This window comes from Protopterus annectens, chromosome 7.part0, assembly GCF_019279795.1.
Source record: "Protopterus annectens isolate FY-2018-M chromosome 7.part0, PAN1.0, whole genome shotgun sequence".
Classification (NCBI taxonomy): Eukaryota; Metazoa; Chordata; order Ceratodontiformes; family Protopteridae; genus Protopterus; species Protopterus annectens.
In genome coordinates this window covers 923719388-923741702 of record NC_056739.1, presented here as the reverse complement: position 1 = coordinate 923741702, position 22315 = coordinate 923719388, and the positions used below count along the sequence as shown (strand labels likewise).

General features: G+C 44.2%; 1 protein-coding gene across 3 annotated transcripts in view; it reads left to right on the top strand.

The window, feature by feature from the left end:
• PKM (pyruvate kinase M1/2) overlaps window positions 1-22315 on the top strand; it is a 73100-nt gene that overhangs the window by 33744 nt on the left and 17041 nt on the right. For 2 of the 3 annotated variants that reach the window (XM_044077508.1, XM_044077506.1), the window contains exons 7-9: window positions 1648-1798; window positions 8321-8473; window positions 21870-22036. In XM_044077508.1, the coding sequence (XP_043933443.1) occupies window positions 1648-1798; window positions 8321-8473; window positions 21870-22036 (471 nt within the window). Of the gene's footprint in view, window positions 1-1647; window positions 1799-8320; window positions 8474-21086; window positions 21254-21869; window positions 22037-22315 lie in introns of all 3 variants that reach the window. The other variant, XM_044077507.1, reaches the window with a different exon arrangement.

Sequence of the window (22315 nt, the reverse complement as noted above, 5' to 3'; positions counted from 1 at the left end):
ACATTCCTGCTTTGGAGTTTTTTGAGAGCCTCCAAATGTAGGTGTGTTGCTGTATTGGTGTAGGTTGAGGGACTGAGTTTCTTTAGCTTTAGTTGCAAGCTTCAATCCCCTAGTGTTTGACAGCTTCCTTTAGGACAAACTTGTGACTGGTTCAGAGAAGTGTCCACCTGCATAAGTTGCTAATCCTCAAAGGTGAAATGCCCTTGTTTGTGCAGGACCTTCCAGTATCTTAACAAATTCCAGGTATGTCTTGCTATTCATGAGTCACTTACTCATCCTGAAGAGCTGTAGAACTTGTGGCCTCTACCAGTTACACTGGACTACAGTCCTATCGTTTGTGTTCTCCCATTATGGCTTGGCATTATTGCAACTGATGGTGTAGTAGTTTGAACTTGCATAATTGCATGTACTGCATTAAGTGTTCCCTCCATCTCTAGCAGAGGTGGAGCCCTACAGTTGCCTTTTATCCTGAATATCCCTTAACCTTGCATCAGGTTATATCTAGGCACCTCCTAGGTCAGTGTACCAGTATGAAGTCCTCCTGCCAGAGGCAAAGGTTGGATGTATGGGGCACAAGGGATGCCTGAGCTGTAGCATACTGGCCAGACATAGTATCCCATTAGGTGGATGCATCACATTACCTAGCTTTATTGTAGCAGAGAACAAATTGCTATGGTAAGTAGTTCTTGCACAACTATATACCTAGTTTGCAAAAGGAATTGAGGGGTAGGAATCTCTGCCATCTCCAGATGGGTTGCTTCAAGCAGCAGCCATGGCTGCTACAGTTTGCCTCCTGCAGTGAATGCTAAGGAGGCTGTTTAATATAAATTTAAGCTGCTGAAGTTTTAATTCATTCTGTTACAACTACCTTGTACAAAAGCTCTGTCTTGAACTAGCTTGTGGCTGACCTATCCCATGATGCTCTAGGAAACTTTTCTAGCTTCCCACTAAAGATCAGGTGAGTCACACTGGCTCTGGCTAAGTGAATTCTTTACAATTGTTTTTCGCAATTGCTATTTTCTCCCATTTGGGTTGGTTAACCTTAAGCAGTTTTGTGCTCGCTACCTTTGATTTGGTATACATCTCAAGGCCTATCCCAGCTTTCCCTAGCAGGTTTGTTTGACCATCTTTAACTGTTTAAATTTTTTTGAGCTAATTTTTCTAAGCTTGCTCATGTAAAGAGGACTGCTTGGCCTGTTGGAGGGTGTGTTTTAATGTATAAATATGTATGTATCCGACTATGCTGTTCCACACTGAACAAACCTATCCATTCTACCTAGTGTGCAGAGTTTTCTATTTCTACTTGCATAGAACGAAGGACTTTTGAAACCCTGAACAATTATCTTAACAGCTCTACCAAGAGTCATACTTTGGAGGGGTGCTGTTATGTAGTATGCTGGGCTTGGATAGACCATGCCTCTCCTTTATCAAACTAGACCTTGCTGCTTGAAGAGCATCCTAGTGACTTGGTATGTAGGCCATATCCAGGAGTTGTGGTAGTGAACTGACATGCTTGTATTCTGTTTTAGCTTTATTCTGTAATACTGCACTGCATAACTATTAAAATGCAAAACTAATTTTGTTCTATAGTTTAACTTTGCTTTTCTGTAGAAAGATGCATAGTCTTAACAAGGCTTTTTTTTTAAGGTTTGCTGAGATTCTTGAAGCAAGTGATGGTATCATGGTTGCTCGTGGTGACTTGGGTATAGAAATACCAGCAGAGAAAGTTTTCCTTGCCCAGAAGATGATGCATGGACAATGCAACCGTGCTGGCAAGCCCGTAATCTGTGCTACTCAGGTACAACTTGAAACAAGTTTGACTTGGCAGGGGCATTGTGTACAGTTCAGCATTGCACTTCTGCTGGTCTTGTGTCTTAAAGAATTCTGTTACAGCTGTGACCAGTCTGTCCAATTTGATATTGGGCCATAGGTTATGAACAGGACAGCACCACTGTATAGACCAGACTTTCATTACTGGTGTCATGTTCCTGGTAGCTAAATTAACAATTTAGCTGGTCTAAAAAGGGAACCTTTGTCTTAGTCTAAATTTTGTCCTACTTCCACCTATAATTACTTTGCTTCAGTTTGGGCCAGTGATAGTAACTAATGAAAGTCTTGGTGGTCCTGTTGGGAGCTTGGCCACCTTTCCCTTGAGCTATATCTTCAAAATGTACAGCTGGATGAAGTACTAGTGTTACTTGCTCCTTATATAGGCAGTCTGCTTTCAGACATCTGGTCTGTGGCCCCTTGCTCACTGGTGTTGGGCTACCCAGTGTGATCTGCTGCCAGCCTAGATGTGTTGGCTCACTTGCTCCTGCACCATAATTTTGAAGGTGCATATATCAAACCTTCAGCTGGAGCACTTCTATTTGAGCCAACTCCTCCCTGTGGAGGAAACAATACAATTGGTGCACTTCAACTCTCCATCTGGAGATGTCTACTGTCCAGCTTTGCAGCTTGAATTGTATATTCAACATAATGAACAAGCAGCTGGTAATTCTGCATGATGTAATCATATGGCACTACTTGTACTGGCCTTTAGAGGCTTGCATAGACTACACCTTTAGTCGAACACAGCCTGGACAAGTTAAGCCACGAGATTCTAAACGTTGCTTTTTTCTTAAGTTTTATGTTCCCATGGTTGGAGTGGGGCGGACAGTGCTGAAACTGTAGCAGGAGACTTTATTCTGCATGGATCTAAGTTTAGTGTTGGTGTAAATCAAGCTTGCATGTTAACTTGGTGGCATCTGCTTGGTCTTAGTCTGTCCTTCTGCAAACTGCCTGGAATTTTGCAAACTGCCTGGAATTCTAGGGCTATATTGCCTTTAATTAAACCAATGCACTTCTGTTTAATTTGTATTAAAACACCTGCACACTCCAGAAAACCATTGTGTCTTTCTTGCAATGGTCATTGCTGATCAGGCTGAGTCTTCTCCAGTTGGAAAAATCAGTCTTGGTTTGTCCAAGTTTCACCTTTTTTGTCACTCCCAAGTTCTTCCTTCATGTGGGTGGAAGCTGGGCATTCCTGAGCTAGAGGGGCCCATCAAATCCCAGTAGCCATCTGGATGGTGTCTGCCAGTTTAATAGTGCTGCAGGGTGGTCTCTACTACCCATTAGCCTTTAAAGGTTCACTATGTATTCTTTGCATGCAGAATTCCCTCTGCTTGTATGTCTGCATCATGTACTCCTTAGACCCACACTCCTAGTACATCTTGCCAATACTAGCAGTAACCTGCTGTCCTAGCTTCTGGCAAGTTCTACAGGCACCGTAATCCATCCTGCCACTGTCCTATAGTGGAGCTGAGAAATTCAGGACTGGTCATTGCTGTGGCACATCCTGAAACTGGCAACTTGCTCACTGCTGCTCTTCCATGTTTGTGTATACAAAACTAGTACACAAGAACTTGCCTCGTTTCCAGGCACTGTTCTAAAGTGGATGCCAAAATGGCATTGCTGCAGATGCTAGGCTTAAACTCTGCTATGCTAGAAACAAGCTGCTACTAGATTGGGCCAGCCAGGTGTTCAGTGTAGTGGTGCACATGGCTGCCACTATTAAGCTCCCACTAGCTCATGAGTGCAGATACTTTTTAGGATGATCATTTCAGTTAAATACCAAGTCTTCACCACTACTGGATTGAAAGGAGTACCCTCATTCTTTATCAAGATTCCTTCCCCAGACTGAACAGTAATTGCAACGGTGGTAGCAGTTTGTGTTCCCTTTCCATTCCCAAGTTTGGGGAGCACTGAAGGTGCAAGGTAATGGTCCAAAAGCAGACTGTAAACTGTTGTCCTAGTAAAAATGCATATGGGCTTTTAAACATTCTACTGTCCTGTACAGTATAGAATCTCTCATCTGGGAGATTGATGCAAAGACTTGTTAAGACCACCTTAATATACGTGTGGTGCTAGACTTGTATGACAAATGGAACCTAGCAGAGGTGGGTCCCTTGCATCTAACCAGCTCAGCAAATTCTAGTGTACCAAAGTGAGTGGAGGACTACCAGTAGATCACTTACAAAGGGTGATCCAGGAAAGTTCTCTAACTTAGTCTTAATTGCTTGTGGGACCACTGCAAGAATATTCCAGTGCTCCACCCTTACTAACATTCTGTGCAGTTAACTTGTCCAGTGACACCTTTTGTGTCTGGATAGAGCCTGTCATTTCCAATTATTTGAAGCTGACCATAATGTTGCCAATACTGTTGGCACCACTCACATTGGTACATGCAGCCAGTGAATCATACTGTGGACCCATAGACAATTTCCAAAGGACCAAAGGGCATTAAGGCTACTGCTGCCAAAAATCCTACCCATTCTGAGATTCTGGAGCCTTGGACAGATGGGGTAAGAAACACTTCTGTTTTGCCCATTAGGGCTTTAAATTGAAACTTTCATATGTTGGTTTCAGCAGCATATGGGACTACTGGAACAGAATGATTCCTGACTTGAACACACAATTACAGGATTTAATGCATTCTGCAGAACAAGTTGGTAAACCTACTTTGCAATGTGGCTTTGACTACTGGGTACCTGTACTTTAATGCTTGGCTTAAGGAGCAAAACTTGCCAGATAAGCTAAATTACTGGATGCTCCCTTAAACTAAGGCTGCATGTTTGGCAAAGTAGAAGTCCTCAGATGGAGGGGAAAAGCTAAATATATGCAAACTAATTTCCAGCAAGTACAGTCTCCCAGATTTAATAGGCATTGGCCTTCAAAGAATTGGTAGTCTTCCAGGCCTTCAGTCCAAACTCATATCTTGGTTACAGTCTCTGGGTATGCAGCAGTGTGGGGCTCCTACATCCAAAGCAGGGAGTAAGGCACCCCTACAGAAAAAAAGCACTGACTTTACCTTGACCCTTCCAAGCCCTGCTAAACTGCCTGCTCCCTTACGAGGAAAGCTTGCCCTGCATGCAAAAAAGGAACTCCTTACCCAGGACAAATGGGTTTTGAATCGTTTCCCATGGATACAGAATTTCCACACCCTACCAACCCCCAAACAGTTGGCCAGACCAAATTCCCTTTTTGGTAATCCCAAAATTCAAAATGCTAACTTCCAACAGCTGCTTCTTATGCTAGGCAAAGATGCCTGGTTGGAAGCCTTACACTTTGAGCCTGTCCTGAAGTGTAGGCATTTCCTGCAAATGTGCAGGTAAGCTTCAGTCAGTTCTCTGCACTTCCCTTTGGTTATCTACTGTGCCTGGAAGTGTTAAGGTGTCTAGCTCCAGCCATTGCATTTTGCAGGCAAAGAAATTCAAAAACTCATACTTGGACAATTATCTGAGGCAGAAAGCCAGGACTTGCTATTAAAACATCTGGCATTCATACAACTTGCCTCTGGGGTACATTATCTCCCCTAGTACCCTGCCAAAAGATAGTATTCCTGGGTGCAAGCTTGAACACTTCCCAGATGGCTTTCCTCACTATCTGCAAGGAAAATTCTGCAAGCCCTGGGGTTCATGGCCTCTTGCATTCTAATTCCATATACAAGACTGCATATGAGGAAACTACAGGTGGTATCTAAAAAACAGTTCCTGTGGTATGCAGAGGCCTTTCACTCTACCCCTGCTGCCCACACCTTAACACTCTTCAGATTATGTGGGGGGCTCACTTGGCAGGGCAGTGCATTCAGGGCAAATGGAACTGGAGCCATATGCACCAAATAAAATTCTGTACAGAATTCCCTGACTGCCTTCAAAATACTTTTCCAGGGCAATTACTGGTGGACAGCACCACAGTTGTGGTACATAAACTAGCAGGGGCAACACTCTTAGTCTGCAGACTAGCCATGACTAACACAGCCTTGCACCTGCAAGCTCAATTCCTGGCAAGCTAAATTAATTGGCAGACTACCTGAGCAGAAATCTCATGGACCCACAAATGGAAACTGGAATATTCAAACTCTTCAATAAATGGGAACTCAAGGTAGACCTGTGCCTCCTCTCAGAACTACAAATTGGACAAATTCTGCACAGACTTCCCACAGTCAAGCCTGGAAAGTGGATGCCCTGTTCTTGGAGAAGGCTTCAGTTTATGCCTTCCCCTCTACCTCTCCTCTCAAAGGTTCTGCAAAAGATCTAAGGGCAATACTGATTGCACCAGACTGGCTATCCCAGCACTGGTACCCCCTCTTGTCCGGTGACACTACTGGAGCCATGGCACCTGCTTCAGACCCCTTTCCTGCTGTCCCAGCAGGCCACATTCTGCACCCTCTGCTTCAAACCCTGAACCTTGCAGCCTGTCTTAATTCCTCGCTCTCCAATAACATCACTCAGTAAGCAGGTGCTAAATGAAAATAACTATGCTGAAAAGTGGAAGATACTGTTCCTAGAGCCAGATTCAGTGGATGGGTGCACCTGTGCCCAGCTTACCTTGTATTCAGTACTTAGGCCCTTGGAGCATTTCTGTCAATTTAAAATTTCTGTTTCTGCCATTTCAGCACCCCTGCTAAAGCAATTCCTTAGAGGAGCCAAAAGGAGCGCCCCTACTCCAGCCTGGGACCATAAATTTGTATTTGAAAAGCTCAATCTCCCTCCCTTTGAGCCAGCTGCAACTAGAGTTGAAATTCCTTTCTTGGAAAACAGCTTTCCTTCTAGCCATAACTTCAGCAAGAAGTGTCAATTACAGGCCCTTGTGGTGGTGGAATCTTCCATGCAGACATTGTTTCCCTCAGGAACAATCCTTTTTATGCCCAAGGTGGTGTCTAGTGTGGCCCCAAGTCAGTTTGCCTACTTTTTCCCCTAATCTACAAAGGAAAACTAATGCTGTGCACTCTGGACATGCACAGAACTCCAGATTTTATTTGGACAGGACTAAGCCTCTCTCTGAACAGCTGCTAGTTGGCACTGCTGCAGAAGGCCATTTCAAAGCAAACCATTTCTAAATGGATAGCCCATTACGTTCATTTTTGCTAGGACCATGGAAAACCTACCCCACAGGGGAGATCCATTCCACCAGGGCTGCATCTACCTCTGCAGCCTTTGAGTCCCTACCGGGGACATCCTAGAAGCTGCTACCTGGAGCTCTATACATGCCTTCAAGCATTACCACATTTTTTCAGTCCAGAGCTGTTTAATAGCTGACCCTAATGCTTTTAACTTCCTTCCTTACATTTGGTAATCCACCCAAATGTGAGTGCAGCATTCTTTCAGCTTTTTCCTGGTATGGGGTCACCACAGCAGATCACCTGTCCACTCAAAATTGGCAGTGGAATTTTAGTGTTAAGTTGCCAGCCTGGCACACACCTTGGGCCAATTTAGCATGTCCAGTCCACCTAGAGCATGTCTTTGGAATGTGGGAGGAAATGGCACCCAGAGGAAACCCACCTCCACAGGGAGGACATGCAGACTCTGCACAGAAGGCACCCCAGCCAAGGATCGAGCCAGAGAACCTCTTGCTGTGAGGTGACCAAGCTAACCACTGCATCACTGTGGCCACAACACTAGTAGTTGTGTACACTTGCCCTCCAGCCCCTTTACTTCTCTTGGCTCTACTTTTCCTTTGGTATATTTAAGCTTTCTGGTGTGTGCTTTTTGATGGAGGTGTAACACGTGTAATTGCTTTGCTTCCCATTGTGGGGGCACCTGACATCTGGGGCAAGGAACTGATGTAATTGCATCGGCTGCATGTTTTATACCCCTGACTTCATGGAAGGACACTGCTTAGACAGGAATCACTCTGGTATTCAGGCCTGCTGAGGGCTACCTGCAGGCAGATGACCCAAATGTGGTGACTGCAACAGTGAATACACCAACATCTGCATTTATGGTAAGTGTACAAAACTCTACTTTTCCAGTCTACAGGAGCATTTGCATGTCTGTTTAGTCACCAACCCTGGTTAGTCAATACACTACTACAGGACTCTTGAAAATAACCCTGGTTAGTCAATGCACTACTACAGGACTGCTCTTAAAGAAAATCAACTTGGTAGCTGATTCCTTCCCCAGTTTTGCCTGCAAGTCTGCCTTGCATTCCATAGTCAGATGACACTGCAGCACTGTACCCTGGTAATCATATGAATTTCTGTGCAAGTCTGGTAGCTTTTTTAAATTATGGTGATGGGCACATTTCTTTAATGCTGAAACGGGCCATGTTGCAGAGTTGCTGTTCCAGTTTTTGAAGGTTGTATGTTCTCTGATTTAGTAGATTCTTGTAAATTTTCTTAGCTGAGGTTAAGTACTATAATCTACACAGATGGCCACAAGTAGGATAAAACACCCTGCTGAGAATGTTACTAAAACTTGGCTGTAGTTTATAGCTGTTGCATTGTACTTGGCTCAATGTTAACGTGCTTTAATGCAGAAAATCCATTTTTGCTTTTTAGATGTTGGAAAGCATGATTAAAAAGCCACGTCCAACTCGTGCAGAAGTTAGTGATGTTGCCAATGCAGTTTTGGATGGAGCAGATTGTATCATGCTGTCTGGGGAGACTGCAAAAGGAGACTATCCTCTAGAAGCTGTCCGGATGCAACATGCTGTGAGTACCTCTTCATTTCAGACTAAATTCTGAATAACCAGCAAATGTTTGGAGATATAAAATGACGCACAATTGCACTGTACAACTACACCTGCTATTTTGTGGCCTGTTGCTAAAGTCTACTTGGTGTGGCTTGGAAACCAGGTACTTGTAGCTTTTAGTGTTAAGTTCTACTGTAGCGTGGAGCTTCTAATTTGTAAATTTTCATATGGTGCATTGGCTAATTGAGTTGTCTAGCATCTTGGTGTGTGGAGCTGGTAGAGCAGACTGCAAAACTGTTTGCTTCGATTTTGTTGCAGTCTTGGAGAAGTCATTGTGGACATACTAGAATTCCATGCAGTATTGGCTAGAGACCCTGCCATTTTGCTAGTTTGAATCTGTACTCTGTACACAGTAAGTCTGACCAGTGGGTTTGTGCATCTGGAGTTATGGGAATTGGCAAGCGGTCCTTGTATTGCACAGGTATAAGCCCTTATGGCAAATATTCAGTCTGAAGGGCTAATGCTGCACTTGGGAAGTATAATACAACTCTTGGCTTTGGAAATCTGGCATTAATTGCCCCTCGAGTGCTGATATGTAGGAAGGGTGTGACTGCCTTTAACACCAACTTGGGGGTGCCATGCAAACTAATATGGCACAAGTTGTAGTGGTAATGTCCAAGGTGCCATATGTATCAGAGTACCAAAATGTACGACCCGTCTCAGCCCTGAGTTAAGGCCACCTTGCATTATGGGGAATAATTCTACATGGATCCCTGGTGCCATAAAGGATGTTTTAGTGATACTGGCTGAATTTTTTGATTAAACCTGCAAAAAATCCTGTGGTACAGTACACTCCATATTGCCCAGAGACTTCTGCTGAATGGAACTTGTGGCTTCACTTTCCTTTCCCATATAACATGGCTAACTTTCAAATTTGTCCTTTCAGTTTTAGGCTTAGTAAATTCGTCCGTATTTCCATTAGCATAACTTACCTGAATGTCACATTAGGTGTCTAGAAAAAGTACTCAAGTGTAGCCCATGTCGCATTTTCACAAGTGGTCTGTAGCTTCAACCTTTACCAGAGTCTCTAGTACCCATTTGGGATATTACTCAATGCCTGTGTGGCCTTGCAGTGCAGGAGCAACTTGTGTATTTAAGATGGTCTTATATAGTGTAGGATAAAACTTCTGTTTGTGGAAGTCTGTAAAGGCATTTGGACAGTGGTCATAAAGCTATCTGCCCTAAGGCATTTATAAGCCTAGCCCAAATTTTTGTGGCTTACACCACCCTATTTTATTCCACAGCATAAATCTCCCTCCCAGCATCCTATTGCACATTCTGCCCTTGCTCCTTTAAGAAGTAAAACAGTGGGTTAACTATGCCATCACCAAAGCTTCAGTTCTGGCAATTTGTTCACTTGACTGATACTTCTGTTGGGTCTAGGTTTAAATATACTGACCATTTCAAGCCTGCCAAGTTCTTGGTCTGATTTTAAACTGTCTAAAACTGACTAGTATTCCTTGCATACTAGTGGACTTTAGAAGGCATTTTTTTTGGGGGGGTGGGGGGCACACAGTTCAGTATTTGGCTAAACCTAAATTTTCTATTCAAGTTCTGAAGCTTCAGTTGCCCCTAGAAAACAAGGGAGGATTTTGTACTACAGCAAAAGTCAAATGCTTGCTCGTTCTGCTGTTACTAGCAATAACCAATGTCTTTTCTAAGCAAACTTGGAAATTGTAGTACCCTCACTTGAGTTTGACTCCAGCAATAAGACTGCCCCTAAGTACCTGCTTTGTGTAGCTAAGCCATTGGATTCATTGCTGTACCTCCATGCCTTAGACAATCAGCTGTGCTGGTGCATTTTGAAGCTGTTCATAACTGGGAACCTAGCTGACTTTGGGCACCTCACTGCAGAGGCTCTAGCTAGAAACAGCTTGTTTTCCAGGTGGAAGTCTTGAGTTCTGGCTACTGGGGCACCTTATAACGCTAGGAATAAAGGACTTGACAGCATATTGCACTGTTTCCAATGCTAGAGTTCTGACTAGCTGGAATTGGTTTGTCTAGAGTCTAACAGTGGTTCTCCATCAGTAATTTTTGGCAGAAGTTTTATGCCGGATGCCCTTCCTGATGCAACCCTCCCCATTTATCCGGGCTTGGGACCGGCACAAAGAAATGCACTGGCTTGTGCATCCCCAGTGTGTAGTGTGCAGAGCCTCAGTAACTACAGAGGGATAAAACTGATTAGTCACAGCTTGAAGTTATAGGAGTAGTGGAAGCAAGGTTAAGAAGGGAGGTGATTAGTGATCAGTATGGTTTCATGCCAGGAAAGAGCACTACAGATGCAATGTTTGCTCTGAGTGGAGAAATACAGAGAAGGTCAGAAGGAGTTGCATTGTGTCTTTGTAGACTTGGAGAAAGCATATGACAGGGTGCCTAGAGGAGTTGTGGTATTGTATGAGGAAGTCGGGAGTGGCAGAGAAGTATATAAAGAGTGGTACAGGATGTGTACGAGGGTAGTGACAGTGGTGAGGACTGCAGTGGGAGTGACAGATCCATTTAAGATGGGATTACATCAAGGATCAGCTCTGAGTCCTTTCTTATTTGCAGTGGTGATGGGACAGGTTGACATGAGATCAGACGGGAGGCCCCGTGGACTATGATGTTTGCAGATGACCTTGTGATCTGTAGTCAGAGTAGGAATCTGAGGAGACTGGAGAGGTGGAGGTGTGCTCTAGAGAGCAGAGGAATGAGGGTCAGCAGGCCTAAGACAGAATGTGTAAATGAGGGTAGAGGAATGGTGAGGATGCAGGGAGTAGAGTTGGTAAAGGTGGACTAGTTAAGTACTTGGGATCAACAGTTCAGAGTAATGGTGAATGTGGAAGAGAGGTGAAGAGTACAGGCAGGGTGGAATGGGTGGAGAAGTGTCCAGAGTGATGTGACTTACTGGTGCCAGAGTGAAAGGGAAGGTCTACAAGAGGGTAGTGAGACCAGCTATGTTATATGGGTTTGAGACTGGCATTGACAAAGGCAGGAGTCTGAGCTGGATGTGGCAGAGTTAGATGTTAAGATTTGCAATCTGTGTGACTAGGATGGATAGGATTAGGAATCTGTATATTAGAGGGTCAGCTCATGTTGGACAGTTTGGAGACGCAAGAGACTAGATTGCGTTGGTTTGGACATCTGCTGATGAGGGGTGATTGGTATATTGGGGAAAAAGATGCTAAGGATGGAGCTGCCAGATAAGTAGAGGAAGGCTTGAGAAGGTTTATGGACGTGGTGAGAGGACATGCAGGCGGTTGGTGTGACAGAGCAAGATGCAGAGGATAGGAAGAAATGGCAAGAGATCCGCTGTGGCGACCCCTCACAAAGCCAAAAGAGTGAGTCTGGTAGTTGGCAGCACGAGTGGAAATGGGCCCACTAACTTGCAATGTGCTTCCTTTTTCAGATGTGGGGTATCTGATCTCCCCATACCTTTTTCACCAGGTAGATGAGTGAGATTAGGAGATGTAGTGACCCAGACCACAGCAGTAAATGAAAGATTTCTGCTCTGCACGTGACTTAAGTTTCACTCCCACTGTGGGGTTTCCAGCAAAGTGTAGAGGCTCCAATCTTTCCCCATATATCCTAAATGCAATAGGGGTGGGTATTGGTGCCCAACTTCCCCATGAGATTTCCTACATCTGCAGTCTTGCCATTAAGATTCATCTGTACAACACAATCACCTGTGGTATAGGCTTCCAACATCCTCTGTTCATCCATTATGCCAGAGGGTTTCACTTAAAGCTAAGCGGGCACATTTGAGGTGTCCACTTGTCTGTAGCATAGGGAGATTCTCCAGCATTACTCCATTCTTGGATCAACTCTCATTCAGTCACTAGTTCTGGGAGTTGCTGCAGTGAATCTTGCATATGTCTACCATGAGACAATGGATCTGTAGGCTCTCAGCAGTTTTTGGGCATTCATTTTTTGGTAATTGCATATGCTTAAACAGCTAGTTCAGCAAGGATTATGCTTGCAGCTAGTTCAAGGATTATGGTCTTGGAATGCATTGCCAGGTGGGAAAACCATTGGTATCCAACTACTGCAAAATGACTTTCCAGTTTGCATAAACTGCTTTAAGCTAATTCCTTTAGCACTTTTTTTTTAGACAAGATGCAGAGGCGTTTTGTTCTGGAATGTGGGGCAGGGGTGTGACAAAGCAGAGTTCTTGGCCTTATTGCTGTCTTTTCCTTGCTGTACAGGTGCAATTGTGTGAAATTTTACAGTAATTTCAGTGTTGTGTATTCAAACTTGTCTGAGCATTCATGATTGCTGCTTGGCACTCTATAGCTTAGTTTTGTATTTGCTAAAGTGCACTAGTTGCTCAAACTTCAAGCAAGGCATAAAGCATGCTGATACTTGGGCAGTAAGAATATTGGGTGAGTAAAATATGGTAGGCTGGAAGTTGCCTAGCCCTCTTTCTGCTGACTTTGCTGTTCTAGCCTTTCAACTACTTATTGGCAGAATTCAGTCACTTTCTGTTCTAGCCTGTAAAGCTAGCAGTTTAGTCACCTGTTGTGTAGGTGTGTAGGTTTGGCAGTTTGGTTTGCTGTGTAGTTAAGATTGTTGGACCCTGTCCTGGTGAGAGGATTGACTTTGATTTTTAAATTGTGTGGATAGGCTTGCCCCTTAACTCCCCAGGATTACTTTAAAACTGACTAGCTCATCACAGGATTTGGTCACCCTTTATTTACTGTAAGTGGAAAATTCCTTGCTGTGATCTGGACTGTCTTGGCCCATTTTGGTCGTACAGCTTCCCAGATCTAATTTCAAGGCACTACTGCAGGTGACTTTGATTAGATTTTGAATGTGCTAAAGTGGGCTTTAGGGAACTGGCTTTGGTGTGCAGAATGGGTTCATAATGGCTACTGCACTAGTCTGCTTTGGGCTATTGCTTCAGTTTGCATTTAAAGAGGGGCATCGGGAACCAAACCTTGCTCTGCTAGTTCAGCAAAAGCTGTTTGGCTTTGCTGAAGCTACTTGCTCAATGGGAAAGAGTGCTGTCCTTCAGGCCACTGCTTTGGGGAAGTCTGTAAAAGCAAGGAAGGGATCTGGGAGTTGGCCTGAGTTCTAACCACGATTAGAGGGACAAGATGACCAAATGTTGGGGTGCACCTTACAATTGGTGGTCTCCATATGCATAGAGTATTGGGACAAATGTATCTCAGCCAAACCCTCCCCCTAGAATCCTGACTTGTGTATCCCATGAACAGATTGTGCCTAATAAAGCTATATTTGGGTATCCAGACAAAGGTGGAAATGCTATACAGCTTGGGGGAACATGGGTCTTATTGTCAAAATTGCTGTCTGCCATACATGTGCTGACTTTTGGTAGCCCAGTATGGAACCCAGCATCTAGATTTGCTCTCCTTGCAGTTTTGTGTGCTTTTGTCTTGGAAGCAGGTACTTCCCATTGTGGGAGACTGGTCTACTTCCCCCTCCCCTGTACATATTTAACACTGGCATGAAAATCTGGCTAGACTTCTGTTTGCAGTAGCAGTTAAAACTGCAGCATAGACATCCATTATGGAAAAGGTAAACTGTTCCTTCATCCCTGATAAGGAAATGGCTGCTTTTTAACAAAGGAAAGCAACTAGTTCTCTAAACAAATGGTTCTACTTTGTATCAAGCTTCAACTTGAGGGAAAGGTCTGCCATCCACAGACACTCACTTCAACCTTTTAGAACTGCTGTGGTAGTGGCATGGCTGATTTTACTGCCCTCCATTTTTAGTGGCCTTCCTGTAGTTGATTCAAAGGGTGTAGCCTTTGATAGGCTGCCTACATCAAAGAATACAACTGTACTTCTAAGTCTATGAAGTGAATAGGTGGCCTGTCAAACTACACTAGTTTGGCCATTTGATCTTAAGGGGGCTGCATGTACTGAACCTTAGTATTGGTGTGTGTATAGAGGCAATTTCTGGCAGTTGAGGATTGGCCCTACATGTTGTCTGGCTTTGCATCTCCAATTGGTCATGAGTTACCCTTGTGCATCTACAACTCTGCCTTTGAGACTGTAGCTGTTGCATGCAGTGCCATTATTGGCCAGAAATGGAGTGCTTTTGAGCTTTCTAAGCTTTACTTCAGTACAGAATGAGCTGGCCATCTGTAGCAGGAAGTTTAGGTCTGCTTTCATTAATGCAACTACAGAGCTTTAAACACAGGGCAGGTAACTTTTGGTTAAAGTTATCTAGTCTGAAATTAGATTTCAGCTCTAACTTCAGACTCACAAAGCCATGTGATTCTAGTTTGAAATATGAGCTAAGCAAAATTGGGGAGGGGGCTGATGTCCTTAAAGGATGCATCTACAGTCATAACATATGGGTTGTCCTGCCTCAGGCAGGCAGAAGCTGTTAGCAAGTGCTGGTTGGTCAGATCCAGAGATTTCTGTTGGGGACTCTTTCTTGCCTCAGCCGATGTCAGACAAAGTAAATTGTTTAAATTTCCATTCTTACTGCCTTCTTGCTTAGGCTCAGACCATGATGTATCAGCGATCTGCTTTTGCATTGAAAGTCCTCTGTTCTTCTGCGGCCAGAGGCCCAGACTGCATCTGCTACAGAAATCAATTGTCCGACACCATTCCATTGGACATTTCTACTCCTGTCCAGAGCTAAAGCAGCTAAAATTTCAAAAGTCTTACCTGCCCTGACAAAAGGCCTAGGACTGAACCCCTCTTCAGATTACTCCTCAGATGGATCTGGGATCTGATTATCAGACCATCAGGAAGGGCCATATTCTCCTTATGAGGATTCAGATGCAGACTACTGAAGAATTTTCCTTTGGGAAACTTTGCATTCAATGAGGGAACACTTTCAATGGCAGGGTCAGGATTTCTCTGATTCAAGAAAAAGATTAAGAACCTTTTTACACTTACCACAGCATAGGCCTTTAGCCATACCACCTGTGCTAACTGTAGTTGATGCATATGTCAGTTCTGCCCCTGCCAAACCTGACTGATATTTCAGGGTCCCAGATTCTCACTTCCATTTGTATAAAGCCCATGCTGCAGACCCAGAAACTATCTCCCCTCAGTCAAGAGCATTAGAGAGGGAAAAAGGTTTATACATCTGCTACTTTCTGCCAGGGCATTATCAATTCCAAATGATACAGTACCAGGAATACTTGTTAGATCGGCTGAATAAAGCAAGTCCCTTCAGGATTTGGTACACAACTCTCAGCAGGTCAGTAATCCTTTCTTAAAATGTGGCTATGATGCACTGGAGGCTTCATTTAGATCAGCTATGACTGGGACAGTAATTCAAAGACCTGCCTGGCTAAGAGCAATCCTTGCCAGACCAGGTCAAGGCTAAACTCCTAGATGCTCCAATGGAGAAACAGTTTATCTGGCTCTCCCTGCACAGGAGTTTCTAAATAGTGGAAGAAAAAGCAAAATCTGTGCAAACAGTAAAGTATTTTCTGCAGGTTCAACCTCCGAGGTTCAGCAGAAACTGGCCTTCAAAGAATTGGTCCTTTCCAGACCCCTCCAGAACGCAGGGGCAGGAATAGACTCCCAAGAGGCAGAGGTCAATCAAAGGGTGCCTACAGGGGTTGTCAGTGGCAGCCTGCCAAAGGAGTACTGCCACAGCTGCAACTACAACCACTGCAACTACAACACTTCCACAGGACAGACAATGACTTGACTCTTCCACCTACCAGGGAACAACTGGAAGCACCCTTGGGCAGAAAGCTGTCTTTATTCTCAAAACTGGTATTGCATTACAAAAGACAAATGGACATTGCAAACCATAGACAAAGGATACAGGTTTCACTTCTATTTTCCAAGAAGGAGTAGTGGAATGCCAAGCCTTCCACCAAACCAGAAGCCAGAGGCTTTAAGACAAATCCACAATTTACTTCAGATGAAAGCTATAGAAAGGGTACCATCTGTGGAACGAGGCCAAGGATTTTATTCCAGACTATTCCTTGTACCAAGAAAAGAAAACCAATGGAGGCCTATTCTCAACTTGTCTGCACTAAACACATCTCATTGTGCCAGAATTCAGGATGCTGACCCTACAGCAGCTTCTTCCCATGTTGGGCAAGGAGTCTTGGCTGGTGACTCTAGATCTCAAGGAGGCATACCTGCACATCCCTATACAACCAGATTGCAGAAGACACCTCAGATTTCTTGCAGGATCAGAGCATTATAAATTCTCAGCATTGTCCTTTGGTTTATCTACTTGGCATCAGTAATTGCACATTGCAGGCTTCAGGGAATTCAAATCTATCCATACCTGGACAACAAGACAAAACTAATAAAGGATTTGGCCTATGTCATGCACCTGTTGGCCTTGGGATACAGTCAACATCCAGAAGTAAAGACTAGTGCCATCCCAAAGGATAACATTATGCAGATCTGGACACAATGACTCGGATGGCTTTTCTCACAGAAGAAAAACAAAAGCAACTTCCAGTCTACTTCATGGCTTTGACGAGACAAACTCAGCTCACTGCAAGGAAAGTCCTGCAGGCCCTGGGTTACATGGCATCCTGCATAATCTTGATCCCGCATGCCAGGCTACATATATGAGAATTACAATGGTACCTAAGGAATGTATGGTCTCAACACAGGCACAGTCTAGAAACCAGGATACAAATCATTCCATGCCTGAAAAAGTAATTCCTGTGGTGGGCTCAGGCCTGCCAGTCCAACAGAGGGTTTCCTTTCAACAAACCACAACCAAGGCAGACAATCACCACGGACGCCTCAGACCTAGGATGGGGAGCACACATGAAGTGTATCCAAGGCCTATGGTCTCGGGACCAGCTGAACTTGCACACAAACCTGAAGGAGATGCTGGCGGTAACATGCAATCGAGACATTCAAATGATTCCTCCAGCAAGGACATCTGCTAAGGACAGACAACACCAGTCATGTGGTACATAAACGGGGAGGCACACATTCCTACCCTCATTGCCAGATGGCAATGGATCTGTGGAACCTAGGCCTGAATCTCAACATCCAGCTGCAGGCCAGATTCGTACCAGGAAAAGAGAATTCACTAGCAGACAGCCTAAGCAGAACTACCACGGATGCTCACGAATGGATGCTGCATCCAGACCTCTTCAAAATCATAAGCAAATGGGGAATGCCAGAGATGGACCTGTTCGCCTCCCCACTCAACCACCAACTGAAGAAATTCTGCTCAAGAGTATACCACCCACAAGCCTGGAGGGTGGACTCTCTCTTTCAGCTGGAATGCCTTAACAGTGTGCTTTTCCACCTCTCCCATTGATGTACAAAGTTCAGCCAAAGGTGATACTGACAGCTCCAGACTGGCCAAGGCGGTACCTGCTACTGAGAAGCATGTCTCGGGGCAGCCAAAGGTGATACTGACGGCTCCAGACTGGCCAAGGCGGTACCTGCTATTGAGAAGCATGTCTCGGGCGAACTCATGGCCTCTACCCCTATGGCCATTTCTTCTAACGCAGAACAACTTCAAGACCCTGCATCCAAACTTGAAAACACTGCAGCTAACTGCCTGGAAAATTGCTTAAAACAAGACCAAGTTTTATCTCGGGGTCAAGGACATTATCCTGGAGGCTCACAGACCCTCCACAAGGAAGACCTACTCAGCTAAATGGAAGAGATTCCTCAGCACATCAAAGGGTACAAATATCTCACTGGCAAACCTAGCACACATCCAGAACTGTTCCACAATGGCCTGTCGTATTCCATTAAGATTCGTGCTTCAGCAATTTCAGCAGAGTACAACATGGATCCACCTATCTTCTCTCACCCTCTCCTCAGACAATTTTTAAGAGGGATCAAAAATGTAAAACCTCCAAGGAGACCCCCCTCTGCCTACATGGGATCTCAATTTTGTGCTGGAAAAATTAACATTACCCCCCTTTTGAACCAGCAGCATCAGCAGACTTACAGTTCTTATCTTCGAAAACTGCTTTCCTTCTGGCAATCACTTCAAGAAGAGTATCCGAGTTACAGGCACTAATGGCAGTGCAGCCTTTCCTTATTTTTCACCAGGATAGAGTCTCTGAACCAATCCTACTTTCATGCCAAAGGTGGTATCCAGGGTATCCTTGAACCAAGCTATTTGCCTAACCCACAGAACAGGGGGGAAAAACTATTGCACACCTTGATGTACACAGACAACTACACTACTATCTGGACAGAACTAAAACTTGTAGCATATGCAACTGGAGTGCAAGGAAAAGCAATTTCCAAACGGACAATTTCAAAATGGATAGGAAATTGCATTTGTTTTTGCTACTCTTGTCATGGAAAGACAGCTCCTGAAAATCAGGCCTCACTCCACAAAGAGCCACAGCCACTACAGCTTTCCTACGAGGGGTGGCTACAAAGGACATTTTAGAAGCTGCTACTTACATTTGCCAAGCATTGCAATCTATCTTTATACTCCAGATCCCGAGCAGGTTTTGCAACTGCAGTTTTACAGGGGATCTATCTTGGTACCTCCTCCCCCAGTTTGGCTATGGTATTCTACCCATATGTTATGACTGCAGATGCATCCTTTACCATAAATGTAGATGTCCGATGGGTATGCATCTGCAGTCCTTCAGCTAGCTGGGGGAATCTATTGGGTGTGTGTGTTTGGAATTTTCAACATTTATCCAAATTTAGCCTTCCTAGAGGGCACCTGGCATCTGGGGCAAGAAACTGAGGAAAATGGCATCGGCTGATGCCTTTATAGGAAAGTGCAACATCAAGGCCAGACCCAGACAAGGGCTGCCTGAGGCAGGACAACCCATATGTTATGACTGCAGATGCATACCCATCGGACATCTACATTTATGGTAGGTACAAAACTGTACTTTAAGCTGGCTGCTGGTGCAGAAGCCTGTCCCAAGTTGCAGAAGTGTTTCTGGACCTGGCAAATCCTTATTTGATACCCTTTGAATCCTGCTGCAATCAGAGGCTCCTGCCAAACTTATTCCAGAGTAGGTTCTTAGATTCTGGATTCATAGCATCCATCTGGCCCTAGTAAAAGGGGCTTGCATGTCTTTGTAGCTAGACAGTGCAGTGTTTGGCTGCAGGAGGAAGGGCAGGTATGGCTCACTTTACTGTTAACAGCACACGAGTAATCTCTAGGTACTACCCTTTAATATCCCATAATGGGAAATTATCCAGTTTCACTGTGGTCAGAAAACATGACCCAGTAGAATTAACAATTTCAGATTTGCCACAAATGCAGAGCACTGTCCCTGGCAGTACACACTAAATAACCCACTGAGGAGTCTTTGGTCTAGGTCCCCAGACCACTTTGCAAGGTAATAGTGAAGGTAGTAAATGCAGGCAAACTTGTTGCCAAGGAATGCTGAATCTAAATTTTTGCTGCCTCCTGACCAAAGGCAAAATATCTCAGTTGGACTTCAGAAGTACTGAACTTGGTGGGGGTGTGGATCTGTTTCAGACACTACAGGCAGATGTAAAATGCAGAACAGCTTGCAAGGTTGTACCAGACACTTGTCTCAGTTTCTTGTAGAAACTTAATCTTGTAACTTAGAACAGCTTTGCTCAGTGTAACAAATGTGTAATCGCAGAACTTGGAAATCAAGTCAACTATGCCTTTTCCAGTTTGGCTCTTTCACACTACCAGTTTAATATGCAGAGAAGGGAAAGTGCTGCATTCTTGTAGCAGTGTATTGGCTTGGAAGCCTAGGAGAGCTGGGTAGACTGCAGTTAACATGGGCAAAGTATAGTCATGCTGGCTAGGCAAGTTCAACTCTGGAGATCAGAACAAAGTCTTTATGTTTAATGCAGTATATTTTGTAGTGGTTGTGATCTACAACTTGTTGATTTGAACCAGCATAACTTTCAAGGTTTTTGAGAACTCAAAGCTTTAACCTTTTGCCATGTTGGAAGTGGTAATGTGTTTAAATTCAACGGTTCCAACCATAACTGAGCGGATTCTGCTGCATATGCTAATTTGACTGTTGCTATTCTGAGCTGGTCCCATCCACTTTGACTGGGAGAGGTTGCATGGAAAGTACCTGTGTAGGCTGTCAGCAAAAGATTAGTTGGCTGTGGTACCCCATACTGCAGTAATTTCCATTTGGGTTGTGTGCAACTAATAGTGCTTTGATCAGAGAAGCATAACATGGCTATCAAATTTTAGCTGCTTTTGAAGAGTCAACATGATGTCATTACTATACCTTGCAAATTTTACACTCCATTGGAGGAGTTGAAATGGACTAAATTGGCATGAGGAATGCAAGCACTTGTCAGCATGGCATACAATGGGGCATGGTAGCTTGCATCTCCCACAGTATGCATTTCCATGGGTGCAGGGTTTACAGTAAACATGGCATATGCTCTAACAAGCAATGGGGGGTACTCCAGGGTAGACTCTTCAGGATTGTAGTACTGCTTTTATGCTCTTTTGCAGTGCCCATTTTGCTTTTGCTTAAAATGCTGGATATGAAACTTAGTGAAGTGCAGTAGTGTTGGTATATTCACAAGGTTGCATGTCCATTCTAGTAGTTGGTACCCTTCCTTAATGGGAACTCAGCATGCTAGTACTTTTAAAAAGTTAAAAGTAGGTCTCTAATGCTACTTTGCATCTTTTTCTCTGTCTCTTGCTTTCTTGTCTGGTCCTGGTGCATTGGCCTTTAGATCGCCCGTGAGGCTGAGGCTGCTATGTTTCACCGTCAAGTTTTTGAAGAGCTTTCCCGTGCCACACCTGTTACCAGGGAACTCTCTGATGCTGTCGCTATAGGTGCCGTGGCAACTTCTTTTAAGTGCTTAGCTTCTGCACTGATAGTTCTGACTAATTCTGGCAGGTATGGCTTGGTGTAAGGGCACAGCATGGATAATCTAGTTTTTAGGCCTTTCATCACATCTTTGAGCTGCATAAATTCTGTAAGCTTTTGTGCAATTGTAGGTCTTGGAATCTCTAGGTTATGACTTGTGCTCTGTCACTATATACAAGTTACCATCCTGTAAATTGAGTTCAGGATATTGGATTCTGATTTTACTATAATTTGTGTACCATTTTACTTCTGATTTGTTATGGAGGGAACAGCAAATTGTAAATTTTAAATTTTCACCACCTGTACAGGTGGTTAGTGCCAGCCAGCAGCATGGAAAGTGAGGGTTTGGAAACTCTGGTATTCACCAGGGCATGGAATGTGCACAACCTGACTTAGTATTTTGACTTACTGGGCACTACAAAACTGCAGCATATTAACAATAGATATTGGTCATACTTGGCAGTCCATGCAACTGGTCAAGTGTTCTAAAGGTGAGTTTGCATTATGTCCAAAGACTGTATTCCAAACCATTACATGACTGTATGCTGCTGCAATCCTTGGTCTTGCAGCTTATTTTAAAGCTGTGAGCTCCACTTCAAATGCACACTGATATGAATTTTTGCCCTCCTACACCTTGCGATCCTAGATTGCCCGTGAGGCAGAGGCTGCGATGTATCACATTCAGCTGTTTGAGGAACTTCGACGCTTGTCACCCATGACTAAGGATCCCACTGAAGCTGCTGCAATCGGTGCTGTTGAGGCCTCTTTCAAGTGTGGTGCTGGAGCTATAATTGTGCTGACAAAGTCTGGAAGGTAGGATGATTTTGGTGGTGGTAATGTGGATCTTTTGTGTTTTAAATGTTAGCGTGGTGCATTTTCAGTAGCATAGCCCTGCTACATTGTAATTGGCTGAATTGCCCAACTTGTGTGCAATTTATATTTGGGGAGCATTTGCTGTTACTCACTTGGGGTGTCTCAAGCCAATTTCATTGCAATTGGTCTATTGCTACTATGCTGTGAAGTACAGGTTTGGGAACATCTTCCACGAGCATTCGTGGACTAGGGGTAGCACTTTCCCCAAAGTGCTTGCTG